Source organism: Perognathus longimembris, chromosome 19, assembly GCF_023159225.1.
Source record: "Perognathus longimembris pacificus isolate PPM17 chromosome 19, ASM2315922v1, whole genome shotgun sequence".
In the NCBI taxonomy this organism is placed as follows: Eukaryota; Metazoa; Chordata; class Mammalia; order Rodentia; family Heteromyidae; genus Perognathus; species Perognathus longimembris.
In genome coordinates, this window is record NC_063179.1 from 3,744,257 (window position 1) to 3,759,480 (window position 15,224).

A 15,224-nucleotide genomic window follows, 5' to 3' on the forward strand; every position below is an offset into this window, starting at 1 on the left:
ATTGAGCACCCCATCCTTTTAATCCAGAACTTCTTTCCTCATTGCAATGATTCGTCCTTGGTTATAAGCCGCTGGCTTTGTCTCAATGTGCTGTCATAATTTGCCATGATGGTATTCTTACGCAAGCCTGCCTTTCCTGCCACCAATCACAGGAAGGCAAGAAGAACGGCTAAGAATCCAGGTGCTCTGCTCACCTTTCCATGCTCTTCTTTCACCATAGGTGTCCTTCTTCCTCTTCATCGTCTTCGTGGTGTACACCATGCTGCCCTTCAACATGAGAGACGCCATCATCGCCAGCGTCCTCACCTCCTCCTCCCACACCATCGTGCTGAGCGTCTACCTGTCTGCAACCCCAGGGGGCACGGAGCACCTGGTCTGGCAGGTAGGTGGCCCGCCTCATGGGGGCTGGTGGCCCTCGGCTGCCTCTGGGCCTGGGTAAGAGCTGCTCAGGGACTGTCTGTCGCCTGGTCTGCACTTCCTTTCTCCCACGTGCCTCTGTTCCTGAATATCTCAGGGGGCTCCGAGGCCCTGTCCCTTAGCTGCTAGCAACAGTGAAGCTAACAGGAGCAGTCCTCTGAATAGGATAGGTCCATTTGGCTGATTGCTGAATGGTGATATGATTTTGGTGATTGTAAAGTGTCTTTACTGTACATTCTTACTTAGTACTCTTATTTGTAGAGTGAGAGAACTTGTATACTTGAATTCATATTGCTCTCCTACCTCTCCCTCTACAGAGGATAAGGAAGTTCTCCATTTCTCAGTCTTCTGGAAGGTCCCTGGGCATTCAAACATAGAGTTCTTGAAAGGGTACAACAGCCGATTTTGTTTTGCTAGTAAATGACATTTCTAAGAAGCTATTCTGCTTAGGTAGGTAAAAATACTTTAAATATTATTATATATACATATGTATATAAGATGGGTAAACACTACCTATATTCAAGGCACATAGATCATGATTTAATGTGTGTGTAATAGTACATGGTGATTATCATTATATAGCATACATCACATATATCATACATGTATCAGTAAACAGGAGAGTTAATGAGCTGAAGTTATTTCTGGCAGTCAGTTGTTTTGCCTGTGAAAAGTACGTTTTATGTTGCCTTGTGGGGATCATTTGAAACAAATGTGGCTGTAGTAGCAAACACCGAAGCTAGAAGAATTATAGTTATGAACATCACTGTACAATTGGATAGAAAGCTTTATTTTTCTTTCTATGTTTGGTACTTTTGAGATTGAACTGGCCTTGTGTAGGCCAGCTTAGCACTCTGCTGCTAAATTATCCCCCAGCCCTGGGAAGAAGAATTTGACCCAAGGCTCACTTGAGCCCTGCAGGGTCTGAGAAAGCAGTTGCTCATGCACTTGTAGCTGTGTGGTGTTTGTAAGTTTGAGCTATAACGGAGGGCTTAGGTTTGGGCTTGTGGGAATCTCTAGTTTTGAAAGTTCCACGGGGATTCCTCTTCTGCGTATTGCTCTCCCGGTGTTTATACCATTACATTTACTAAGACATGGTGACAGTACCTGTGAGCAGGAATTAAGAAAGAATTTGCCTTAGCTCATGGTTCTGGAGGCTTCTGTCCATGGTCACTTGGCTGTGTTTTTCTGGACTCGTGTGTGGTTTGGTGGGGCAGGACATCCTGGCAGAGAGGGTGTATTGGGACAGAGTAGCCCAACTTATGATGGAGAGGGATGGAAGGAAAGAGAGAATGTGAGAATTTCAGAATATTTAGTTGACAAATAAAGGTTACCTATATCCAAGATACATAGATCGTGATTTGATGCGTATATGTGTGTGCTATTACACAATGATTACATGCGCAAGTTAGCACACACATCTGTCACCAGTGGTGTGATTCTGTAGATCTCCAGAACTTGCTCACCTCGCCTGCGAAATCTCCCTTTGCCCAGCACTCTCCTCCCAACAACCCTCAACCTCTGACCACCAGCAGCTGACTCAAAAGATGAACACTGCAGCTCCGTTTGGGGTGGTGTTTGAGAAATAACCTTTGCACACAGTCTCGTCCTCTCTATGAATTTGCCAGCCTCTCCTTTGGGAGCATTTCTCCCTCTTTCTACCCACTCTCTCTTTCCCTTCTTTGAACCAGGAAGCTCAGCGTTGGGCTGGTGAGTCCAGGTCAGGGCCGGGCTATGCTTTTGCAGAAGCAGGAAGTGCATGATCTGCCCAGCCAGTTCACAGTCTGGAAATGGCTGTGGACCTGGAAACTCTTCCTGGCTCACAGAACCTTCTGTTTGGGGTTTTCCCTGGCATATTTCTGTAAACACTTGTACCCATCTCTCTATCTCTTCCATGAATACATGAAAATGTGTGCTGGCACAGATACAACAGGAAAAATTCTGAGACGAGGTGTTTTTAGTACCTGTCCATAAGGATCAAATTGTGTTTTCTTTAAGGGGAAAATGAAAGTGCTTCAGAAAGTAGTCTAGGTTCTTGCATTCTATATTGAGCCAGGCTGTCTAAAAGCATTTTTATCTTCATGTATTAGTAAAAGAATTTAAGAGAATGTCACCTTTAGTTTTTAATTTACCCATTTTCCAGAGCCAACAATGAAAAATAATTTGTATCCGTAGACAGCCAAATAGAATATTTCTGCAGAAGCAAAAAGAAGAAAGAAATTCATATAAGAAATATATTTCGTATATGATATTTCCTTGAAAGGAAAAGAAAGAGCCATGGATTCCATTTCCCATCACTTTGGAAATAATTTCATAATGATTCTAATAGCTTTAAAATGAAAGGCTTATAGGTAAACATCAAAGAATGTTTGAAGCCGAGCGCTAGTGGTTCATGCCTGTAATCCTAACTACTCAGGAAGCTGAGATCTGAGGATTATGGTTCAAAGCCAGCCTGGGCAGAACAATCCATGAGACTCTTATCTCTAATTAACTACCAGAAAACCAGAAGTGGGACCATGGCTCAAAGTGGTAGAATTCTGGCCTTGAGCAAAAGAACTCGGGGACAGCGACCCGGGCCCTAAATTCAAGCCCCATGACTGACAAAAAAATAAATGTTTGAAGAAAGTTTTCCATACTTTTGACTACTACGGGAAATACAACCTAAAAATATCACTAGTTTGGAGTGAGAGAATAACATTTCATTGAATTCTTCTTATGTACGGTGTATGCAGATTAGAATGTTATGAATTTGTTGGTTAGGTTTCTTTTGAGTATTTAAAAAAATCATCCTGTATAAAACCAAAGGAACTGGCTTGCTGTAACGAAGGAGCTGCTCTTCTGACAGTCAGCGTTACCTGCCTTCTCAGCCCTTAGCGGAGGGGCTGTGTTTTGCTGGACACTGAGGTTTTGTTTCATATAATAGCTTTGGCATTGGGGACCCATTAGACCAGGTAGTACTTACCTGTTAACCAAAATAGTGATGTTAGAGAAAACTGGTTTCCTTTCTACACCGTATAATAGATTTTATTCTCAGAAAATTCACGTTATCGGCATTTGCCTTGAAGTACAATAGCTGATAATTAAACATTACCAATGGCATCCCCTAGCCCATTTAAACACAAATTAACATCACCAATACACCATGTTACTTTTTTGAAGCAGTTCCCAGTTTTGAAACAGTAAGTTGTAACTCCAGTACTGCTTCCCCCCCCCCAAACCATTTCAAGTTCAGTTACCAATCTGATGATTCTTGACCCCTAATGCTTTAGGTGCATATTTTCTATAATACCATTGCTATTACCTAACTCTAATAGGCCTGTCAGAGTTGGGAAATCCTCTGCCCCATTACTGCTGTCTGATCCTCAGAGTCTATTCATGTTTGTCCTGTGTTTCCAGTAATAATTTCCATGTATAGTGGAAGGGATCAGGCCCAGCTGAGAGCTGTACATGCCACATACACTGAAATCTCTTTCGGCTCCATCTGGAACAATTCCTTTGGTGCTCACAATCTTGACACATTGGAAGTTTGCAATCCCATCATATAAAATAAATGTCTGCCAATGTTGAGTTTGCCTTTATTTTTTCCTTATGAACAGACTCATGTCCTCGTGGTGGCTAGGAGTCTGCGGTGGTGGGGCGTTCTCATAGAATCTTCTAAGGACCCATGATTCCACTTTGTCCTGTGGCTTCTAGTGTAGATTTGGTTCCAAGGTGGTCCAATTTGAAATTACTCTTTCCCTCTTCGTGAGTAGTACTTATTTTGTGGGCACTTACTTCAAATTAGGCATGTATCCTATTTTACATCCATTTTTCCAATTTATGTATATGAATAAAGTCTTAGGTTTTAAAAAAAAAAAATCCTTCGACAGGTTCTAAGCTATGATTGCTGTGACTTATTTAGATGACCGCACTGCCTCAGATTTGTTCAAGAGGCACACACAGCAAGCTGGCTCCTGTCTTTCCAATATGTCCTCCTTGGGGCTCAAGAGGGTAGAGACTCATCTTGTTCCTCCCTGTGCCAGCCCTAAATTCAGCCATCTCTCCAAACTGTCCTCATTCTTTTGAGCGGCGAGTCATTTCAAGGCACGTGCTAGCTGTCAGGTATCTTGTAACGGTCAGGGTCATCGCACCAAAGGCGAGGCTGCCATGCCCAGGCTGCATGCTGACTTTACACACTGTGTGTGTGCACCGTCGGTTCCCTTGACCAACAGAGAAAAGAAAACAACTCCTGTGATTCCCCATCTACTTACTTATGCGACCCGTCACTCATAGCAACTGCTGGGCTCTGTCCCTGTGCTTGGCTTTTCCATAGTGGGAGCTCCTAAGTCACTGCTTCGTCGCCGTTGGACAGGTGCTCCTCCTCCTCCTCCTCCTTTTTTTTTTGCCAGTCTTGGGGCTTGAACTTGGGGCCTGAGCACCGTCCCTGGCTTCTTTTTGCTCAAGGCCAGCACTCTACCTCTTAAGCCACAGCACCACTTCTGGCCTTTTCTATACATGTGGTGCTAAAGAATCAAACCCAGGGCTTCATGATTATGAGGCAGGTACTCTACTGCTAGGCCATATTTCCAGCCCCTCGGATGCTCTTCTTCTTGTATCCCTTATCCTCAGTGTACATGCTGCCATGTTGGGCCTTATCTGATGGCTCAGGACTGATTAAGTCTGGAAGGAAGGGAAAGGACAGGAGGGAGGGAGGAGCGGCGGGAAGACGAAGGGAAAGAGGATGAACACAGTTTGAAAAGAGCACTTATTTGTAGGCAAGGAAGAGATAAATTTTGGTTCGCTGTGTAATGAACTCGTATGAGTTTTCTCATAATTGTTTTTTTCTCTTTGTTATCCTGAGTCCCAAAGAGACATTTTTCTGTAATCTGTGATCATGGAGGGACTTTGAAATCTCCCCAAAGGAAGAAGAGGAAATGTCAATATCCAGAAACTAGGGCTGCGGTCTGGGGATATGGCCTAGTGGCAAGAGTGCTTGCCTTGTATACTTGAAACCCTGGGTTCAATTCCCCAGTACCACATATACAGAAAATGGCCAGTAGTCGCGCTGTGACTCAAGTGGCAGAGTACTAGCCTTGAGCAAAGAGAAGCCAGGAACAGTGCTCAGCCCCTGAGTCCAAGGCCCAGGACTGGCCAAAAAAAAAAAAAAAAAAAAAAAAGAAACTAAACAGTCGTTTTATGTTGTCACTTTGGAAGAATATATTGTTTCTGTGTGATAAATTACATTGGTTGGGATGAACGTTTGACTAAAGATTCCACAAGAGAAATAAGGAATCTTTTTTGCTTACCATTATGCCAAGTATAGGGAAACTGAGGCAGGGAAGACACAGTGAGAAGTGGTAGTTGCCTCCTGGACCCTGGAGATGTGTCAGATAGGCTACCATTGGAGTTGAGGAGGAGCCTGTGGTCCTGCTGCCTAACTAGGGTGGTCCAAGGGTCTGCCTAAATCCTTTGTTGATGTGATACTTGAACATCTTAAACATGTACCTTATCTGCTTCGCTCTTGTAAGTCGGAATCTCTGTGAGCAAATACTGAACCAACTGCAAGGAATTTTCACGTATTCCTGTCTAGAAACCCTGGTTACGTTCTGTATTTGCAGTTTACTGACTCTCATGAACTTTTATTTCCTTGGTATTTATAACGTGTTCTGAAGTTCATTTCATATACCTTTTATTTTCCTATGAGAAAGGGGAGATTTAATACAGAACTACTTCAGTCAGTCAATTGTATGAGGATCTATGTTTATTAAAGAAGATATTCTATGGAGGGCTTGTTGGTTTTCTAACAGAATTGCTAGTGTATTAAAGAAACTGTACATGATTCTTGTACACCACAGAAGCTTTGATGTGTGTGTGTGTGTGTGTGTGTGTGTGTGTGTGTGTGTGTGTCCTGGGGAATTGAACTCAGGGCCTGGATGCTGTCCCTGAGATGTTCAAGGCAAGCCACCCACTTGAGCCTCAGCTCCACTTCCAGCTGTTTGGGTAGATAAAAGACTCAGGGAGTTTCTTGCCTGGATTGGCTTCAAACTATAATCCTCAGAACTCAGCCACCAGATAAGCTAGGATTATAGGTGTGAGCCACCAGTGCCCAGCAAGCTTTGATATACTTAAGCTGTGATACAATTGGAAGAAAAAGTATTGCACCTAATATAGACAGTCATCTACAGCAAGTGTGTAATCAGCAGCAATGTGGATTTGTTACATAACTGGTTCTTTTTGAGTATAACTCAGGAAGCACATATTGGAGTCTGGAATTAAATTGCATTTAGGATCTAATCTGAGAAGCCCAGAGGGGGGGGAGTGGGAAGACCGCAGGTTACCAGCTGCCTGGCTTCTGGCTGGGGAAGCAACTAATTGCTAGGAATCCACATCTCTGTTCTTACTGTGTTGTCTTCAGAGATGTGTGGGGCAGTTTTCCCCGCAGTGGGGGTTCAGAACGGAGAATGGGTCCCTGCTAAGTTTGTGGATTGGGTGTAAGTTTTACCTTGTTTTAACAAGCTAGTGTTTACTTTCTCGAAAGGCGGTGGGGTTCGGGAGAAACAGACTAAGGATGGACAAGGAGTGAAAATAGGGATGCACCTGCCAGGACTGAATCCTAGAGTGAGTTTAAACATACCTGAACCTCCTGCTCCTTGGTCTGCCTTGATCCCACCCAACCTCACCTCCTCTCACTACCAGTGAGAGTTTTGATGACTCAAAGGAGCCACGACTTAAACACTCACTGCATCCCCCCCCACCCCCCGATCCCATGAGAAACGGCCCGTGACTAGAGATGTACAGGCAGAAAACCCCATCAGTACATGACTTGGTTCTTAAGATCTGGCCCAAAGAACCAGGGCAAGGAAGAATTCTTCATAAAATGGTAAGTGCCTGCTATCCATAAGCTGTCTCTATTTTCATCTGTCATCTCAATTCTCTGTTCTCTGTTTATTCAAAGCAGTGGACTGTTATGGAAAATGATGCTTTATTGTAGATTTATTAAATGGGGCCTGTCGTGGTTTCCCCTGTAATAATGCCTCTTGCCAGATTGCTGGTGATTTTCTCCCACTTTCACGAATTCCTGTCTCTTTGGTCCACATCTAACCAATACCAGAAACTCTGCCAATTGAAAACGTGCATTTTTAAGGGAGGGGTTAGCTTCTGACAGATACAGATTGTGAGCATTATTATAGTGTTAGTAACTGGTCTTTGAAAGCCCTACAATACAAGACAATCAGAATCCCCTGTGCAGGTCATGCAACCCAACCTCCTCCATCCCACACACAGACTTGCATCTGCTGAGTTACATAACCCAAGAGCATGTGTGTTTGCTGCCTGGATCCTCAGCACGACCACTCTGGTTCTAATGGACTCCCTTTAAGAGAAGAAACCCCAGGAGCTGGTATGGTGGAGAGATTATGTACATGTTGTCACTCATATATTTTCCAAGGAGAGACAAAGCTGGCACTGGGCCTATTTAGTAGCAAAATGAAATAACGATCAGGACATCTTTCTAGGGCCTCGGCGATGATGAAATGAGGTGATAAATGGACTTAACCAAACCAGTTGCATACCTAGTGTTCAGAAACACTGGATATTAATAATGATCACAGCTCAGTGGAGAATGCAGCATCAACATGTTCTCTGTGTTTACAGAGTTTAACAGCCTAGGTAGACTGAGGACAGAGGGAGGAGATGTACTTTCTGTTGGTCTCTTCAACAATAATTACAGCATAAAGATAATGTCCATCGATTTTGCCTTTCATCAGAGATGAGCGACTCTGATGGCCAAACTCCCCTGAGTCATTTCTGATATTCCTCTCGGCATCCGGAGGGAGTGTGGACCTCATAAGGAGTAAGGAGGAACGAGCAGAGCAAGCTTTGTGGCTGCATGCAGAATTTCAGTGTGGACCCCTTTATCACCTCATGGCTTTGTGATCTGGCCACCGAGTTGGACCCCTCTCCCCCTCCCCAGGGAAGATTGGCCTGCCAGTGATTTGGGCTGCTGTCAGCACTGGATTTCTTTCTGCCTGCCCCTTTCAGGGACTGCCGAGGTCATGCTGCTCTGGCCTCTCATGCTGCAAGTAAGAAAGTCTTCTCATTTTGGCTCAACACAGGACAATCACGGTTCATCATGTCAGCGCCAGCAAATTGTGGGTTTGGTTGAAATTGTTCAGCCTAAACTGCAGCTTACCTTCTCTGTGTAGTTCTGCTCCCTCGTCCCGTCCCCCCCGCCCGCCCCGGGGCCTCCCTCCAAGGGCAGTGATCCAAAGGGCATACTGGAATCCACTCCATTCAGAATGTGTTTCCTCAGGCAACCTAGCTGCTGCACCACTCGGTGTTCCCATGTGTACAACTGCAACAGCAATGCAACCTTCGCCCATGGCTGCTGGCCTTGGTGCTGATTAGGAAGGGCTCTGAATGAGAGTCCATCTCTGTGCTGCCCTGCTGCTGTTGAGCTCCTAAGAACAGTCGCTAGCAGGATGAGCAATAATACAGTTCACTCACTTTGCATTATTTGGTAAACTCTAAGAGAAATGGAACAGAGAGATACGTTGGGAAATGTAGTCACAATCAGATCGTTGATGTCCTGTGAAATCCAATAAGACGGTGCGACTCCAACAGGTGTGAGGCCGGAAGAGCTCAAGGTTGGTTCTGATGAGCCACCTCAGGTTACAGTCAACTCTAGCCCAGGGCAGAGATTCCTTTGAGTGGGAACCTAGAAGCTCAGGTTTCGTGAATGAGAGGAGTTAAACCTTCCTCAGCTGCGTAAGTGTGAGAATTTCATACCTTGTGGCATGGTTGATATATGAAGTGATCCACCCAAAGGCTAATGTTTTGAAGGGTTGGTCCTCAGCTGGTAGTTTTGTGGAGGGTCAAGGCAGCCCTAACTTTTCAGTGGATTGCCCCATTGGTGGGTTCCTAGCTGACGGAGCCGGTAGAAGGTAGGGCCTTAATAGAGGAGTAGGTTGCTGGGGAGCCTGGCCCTGGGTGGGGCTCTTTTCCTAGGTGACTTCCCCTGCTTCCTGACTACCATGAGAGCAGTGCCCTCTCACCAAGAAGCTCTGCCTCCACATAGTCACACAAAAGATGGAGCCAGTGCACCCTGGACTGAAACCTTTGAAACCCTGAGACAAAGTAAGTCTTAATACTCACTGCTGTTCTCAGTATTCTAAATATCTCCTTTCTCATGTTAATGAAAAACTGATCAGTATAACTGGCTTTAGGAACCCTTGAGATAGAGCCCCCCACGTTAACCTAATAAGAGAAACAAAGCCGAGGAATACAAGGGTAGGTATTTGTTGGATACTCACAGCTGACTGGATTCCCGAGCTCCCCCCTTTCAAAGCCCCTTCAGTCAGCCTTGGAGGGTGTTCTTCCCTCACCCCAATATTTCTAGCCATCCTCCTGGGTGACCACTTGCGAAGAGATGTGCACTGACTCCATCATCTCTGAATTCCTTCACAACCATCAACTGAGATACTCTATTGGCTGCCCAGTGCAGATATAAAGAAACACTGAAAACATTGGTGCATACATACAGATAGATACCCATTGTTTTGCAGAAATGAAAGCCAAGATATTGGCAGGATTGAGGCAAAATCTGTGTATGTCTCTTTCCTAGTCCCTAATGGTTTTCCAGAAAATCTTGTCATTGCTTGCCTTGAAGCTGCACAACCCAATTCCATGGTCCTCTTGTGTTGCAGTTTTCTCTTCAGTCCGTGCTGTCTTCTCTTTGTCTCTGCATCTTCTCTTCTAACTGTCATGGAGACACCAGTTCTTGTGTTTGGGTTCCACTCTATACCCAGAGTATTGTCCCATCTGTCACATAATTCTATCTACAAAGACATTTATTTATTTTTAAAGTCATATATGAGATCCCCGAGGATATAAGTAGAGGGAACTCTGGAACTCACTGCGGATACCAGCATCCAGAGGTGACTGTAGCTCATTTCCCTCCCTCTGTGCATTGCTGCAGATAGCTCCAATTGTTCTTCAAGGTCTGGGCCTGGGGCGTTCACTTCTCTTGTTTGTCAAGGCACTGTCAAGCCCTGCAGTACATAGAATATGAAGATACCTTTCTGGCAGGTATTTATGGTACAATAGGAAAATTAAGCCAAGTTTGAGCAGAATGAAGAGTAGACACATATGAGAATTTTGCCCTTATCTTTAAAAAATTGTCATCACTAGAGAAAGCAAAGAAAAATCCTGCCAAGTGATTATCAGTAGCTTAGGTGAATAAACGTGCTCTTCTTTTTTTTTTTTAATTTTTAAATTTTTATTGTCAAGGTGAAGGAAAGAGGGGTTACAGTTTCATTAGGGAGTGAGTACATTTCTTGTCCAACTTGTTACCCCCTCCCTAATTTTTCTCCCACCTTCCTTCCTCCCTAACCACCCCCCCAAGTCGTACAGCTAGTTTAAAACATATTGTCTTGTAAGTATTGCTGTTGCATTGGTTTGCCTTTTACCTTTTGTATCACCATTTTAATATTCCCATTCCCTTCCCCAATTCAAACAGACATATACAAAATACCAGGGTACCAGAATCAAACACAGTGACAACAGGGGCTAAGTCATAGGGAAAATGAACAGAAGAAAAAGAAATAATTTCACATAGTACATGGAAAATGACAAGCTCAATGATAAACCACTTGTTTCCATATTTTGGAGATCATTTCTCTTAGCATCATCTTATGTGATTATATGTATATAGCTATTGAGCTATTGTGATCATCTACTAGGACTCTCTTAGACGTATACTAATTATTGCCAATAAAGGAAACCATAGAGTTTATGTTTCTTTGGGTCTGTTTCACTTCACTTAGTATGATTTTTTTCTAAGTATTTCCATTTTCTTATGAATGGGTCAATGTCATTCTTTGTGATAGAAGTATAGAATTCCATTGTGTATATGTACCACGATTTCTTGATCCATTCATCTACTGGGGGAACATCTGCCCTTTAAATGTGAAGAAGAGAGAAAAACAGTGAGTGAGGCGGGGGGAGGTCTCAGTGGAGCCTTCAATGAATGTCTCTTATTTCTGCTTGTGAATTTACTCATTGAGGCAGCTTTTTCATCCAATCTTCTTAGTTCTATCATCAACCTACCTACCTACCTGTCTTTCGCTCATCTATTTATCATCGGTTTATCTGTCTGTCTACCTATGTACTTAACTATTTATTTTGAAGCTACTAGGACTTGAACTCAGGGCTTTGAGTCCTTGCTTTGCTTGCTTACCCATCGGACACTCTACCACTTCAGCCAGTCCTGATCCTCTTAATTGTTCAGGCACATAATCGGATCACTTCCATGTGGGTTTATTTATGTACTTATTTATTTTAATTTTATTGTCAAGCTGATGTACAGGGTGGTTACTGTTACATATGTAAGGTAGTGGGTGCATTTTTTGTCAGATTTGTTACCTCTTCCCCCTTTTTTTATCCCACTTGCCCTCCTCCCCAGTCCCCCCCCCCGCCCCCAAGTTGTACAGATAATTTCCAACATATTGTCTTGTAAATATCGCTGTTGCATTGGTTTGCCCTTTGTCTCACCATTGGATTTTCATTTTATGACTTAAAAAATAAAAACTCCTTTGCTTTCCAATTGCTTTGCTTCGTACCAGGGAAATGATTAACATAAGGCTGTAATAGTGGATGTATTTGTTTACTTCTTAATTTCCCAGCACTGTTTTTCTTCCCTTTAAGCCATGTGCTAGCTTTTGGGTTAAGTCACATGAATTTTATAATTTGAAGGCAATACTGATTGCAACTTTTTTTCTCTTTCTTTTTCCCTTAAAGAATGAATCTTGACCTGATACCAGAGGACTTAAAATCAGCCAATAGCAAAAATTTAAGACTTCTGTACTTATGTAATACTAAACATTTCTTGACTATCTGGAGCTGTTTTCATTAGGTTATATTGTAATTTTCCCTAATTTGGTGCTTGATATTTTTGGCCAGCCCTCAAGGCTTCTGCATCTGTTTTGACTATAATAACAGCAATTACTTAGAGAAGGGTTCAGGAATGGGTCTGATTGCTTGACTTATCTGTAAACTTCTTTATTTACAAATATTTATGCAGAATACACTGCATTAAATATTATTCTTTACTTTTCCTGTGAAAATACTTCTGCTCGTCTTTACTTTCTCTCCTAGCGTTTCTTTTGGTCAACTATTTTTCTTTTGGGAGGATTGGAGCTTGAATTTAGGGTTTTGCAATTGCTAAACAAGCACTGCATTGTCTGAGTTTCACCCCCATCTCCAAAATTCATTTTTTGCTATGGTTATTTTTGAGACAGGCTCTTGCTTCTTTCCCTGAACCACGTTTCTTCTGCTTACCCTTCCTGCTAGTACTGAGATGACAGGCATGCCACCGCATCCAGCCTTTCTGTTGAGAGGGTGAACTTTTTGCCTGTTGGCCTTGCATATTGGGCCTTCCCAACTCTTCCTAAGTAGCTGGGGTTACAAGTGTAAGACACTGCTGCCCAGCTAAAAAGAATGTTTCCTTATAACTACAGTCCTCCACATTTAAGAGTTTAATTGCATTTTATTTTTTATTGTTTTTATTTTTTTTTTGGCCAGTCCTGGGGCTTGGACTCAGGGCCTGAGCACTGTCCCTGGCTTCTTTTTGCTCAAGGCTAGCACTCTGCCACTTGAGCCACGGCGCCACTTCTGTCCATTTTCTGTATATGTGGTGCTGGGGAATTGAACCCAGGGCCTCATGAATACGAGGCCGGCACTCTAGCCACTAGGCCATATCCCCAACCCCTTTAATTGCATTTTAGAGTTGGAAATTCTCTTCATAGTTTTGATTTCTTCCGTGTATGGTTTTTCCCTGGGTAAATATTACGTTATTTAGCTTCCGTGTTAGATATTTAATATGTTTTTATCTCTCACAACGAGTGAGAGTAAGTTTGGAGAACTCTACATTTCTCTTTGAAAATAGTTTATGTCTGGATCATGTGCTCATTATTTTTCTGTGCATTTTTAAATTTGAGCTTGCATTCTTTATTTATTTATTTATTTTTTTGGCACAGATAAGCCTTTAGTGCTTTAGCTCTACGTGAGGCTTGTTCATTTTCCTTGACTCCACCCTCCCAGGTCATGACAGCTTGATGGAAAGTAGGTGAAGTAGCTGTAGTCAGTCAACATGTCCTAATCATGGCACCCAAGGTCAGGCACAGCCTTAGGTGAAGTTCAGATGTCTATGTGAGCTTCAGACTTACGGTAGTATAGAGGAATCAGAAGAAAGACCCAGAGATGATTAGAAAACAGGATATAGAGAGAAACTCAAGGATCTGGGATTACGTGTCATTGGCAGAAAATGAGCTAAAATTGACCTGCCTGCAATGACACTGTTATAGCCCACAGACGGACAGGCAGCTGCAGACCCAGTTTCCCAGAGGCTGAGGGGGAGGGTGCCGTGTGTTAGGTATTTTACTAAGCAGAGAAGGTCACGGATTTGATTTCACGTGTGACACGTAGGAAATGCCTCTCTGTGGACATTTTCAGAAGTATGTACAACTGGGGTCACTGATCTGGTCATGGATTTTGTGCAGGGCTCAGGGAGTTTGCTCAGAAAGCCCTTAGTGAGCAGCCTGCCGCCCTCCACTTGGCTTTCAGGCTTCTTTCCAGGTGGGAGACCAGGTGGATTTGGGATGAAGCTGGTCCTCTGAGGTGGCTGGGCCAGGGGTGGCCTTCAGGCACTGCTGAGGACATTTCACCCCCAGACCATCACCTACTGGTGGATTTCAGAGTTGTGGGACTGGAGATGATGGGGTTGAAATAGGCAGATGGGTCCATCCAAGCACAGATGCCCTGGTGATGTCACCACTCACACAGTGAAGGCGAGATGCTATCCATCTCCTTCACCTTCCCTCGCTCCCGCTCTTAGTCCCCCTTTTTCTCTCCTTTCCTCTTTCTTTCTCTCCCTCTACTTCTACTCTATTTCCGTTCCTTTTTCTTCTTTCCTCCCCTTTCTCATCCCTCTCCTTGCTGTCTCTGTCTCTTTCTCTCTCTCTCCCCTCTTCCCTCTCTGCACTGTCTCTGTCTCATACACACACACACACACACACACACACACACACACACACACACACTGTCTTATGAAATTGATTCCATAATACTTGTTTCAGTTGATTGCATTTCACTTGCTTTCTTTGGGAGAAATTTCTCTGGTGTCTTAGAAGCCATGACCTTATGTTTATTTCTAGTTCTCTCTGTCGCCCAATTGTCTGTACATCAAAACCCACTCTAGATATTTGTGTCGACTGACATTTGGTTTGTGCACACGTCTAATAGGTGCTTGGATTTTTGTGGTGTTTTAGTTCAGCATAGATCTTTCTGATAAATAAGGTTTGCCGTTAATCTCAAACTTAGAATAAAACTGCTATGTAGAAAGGAAATATAAGTGAAAGCAAGACTGGAGATAAGAAAGTCCACTGCCCAGATATTTCCATTTCTTCCTTTAAGTGTCTCAAATGGAATTTAAGAATTTTGTGAGCTAGTTGAGTGTGGAAGTTACCCTGGCATCAGAGGGGATTCTCGCAGGAAATCTCACAGACTGTCTCACGCCTATTTGGGCCCAATTTAAGAATCCAATTTAAGAATGTTATTATTATTTCCTTTTTTAAATTGTATTTTATTATCTTTAAGTAGCTACATGTTTGAAGTTCCCATCCAACAATTAAGTGTCAGTTTCCTCGTATTCATTGTGTTGGACTGAATTCATTTTTCTAAGGAATTATACTATCTGAATTCTTCTCCGCAATGATCAAACTTCAGTTAATATGTTTCCACTTGCATACAACTCCTGTGTTTAGTTGCACACT

At 43.2% G+C, this 15,224-nt stretch overlaps 1 protein-coding gene across 1 annotated transcript in view; it reads left to right on the forward strand.

Annotated features, from left to right (window-relative positions):
* Adcy2 (adenylate cyclase 2) overlaps window positions 1-15,224 on the forward strand; it is a 297,559-nt gene that overhangs the window by 96,072 nt on the left and 186,263 nt on the right. The window contains exon 3 of the mRNA XM_048368415.1: window positions 221-382. Coding sequence (XP_048224372.1) covers window positions 221-382 — 162 coding nt within the window. The remainder of the gene's footprint in view (window positions 1-220; window positions 383-15,224) is intronic.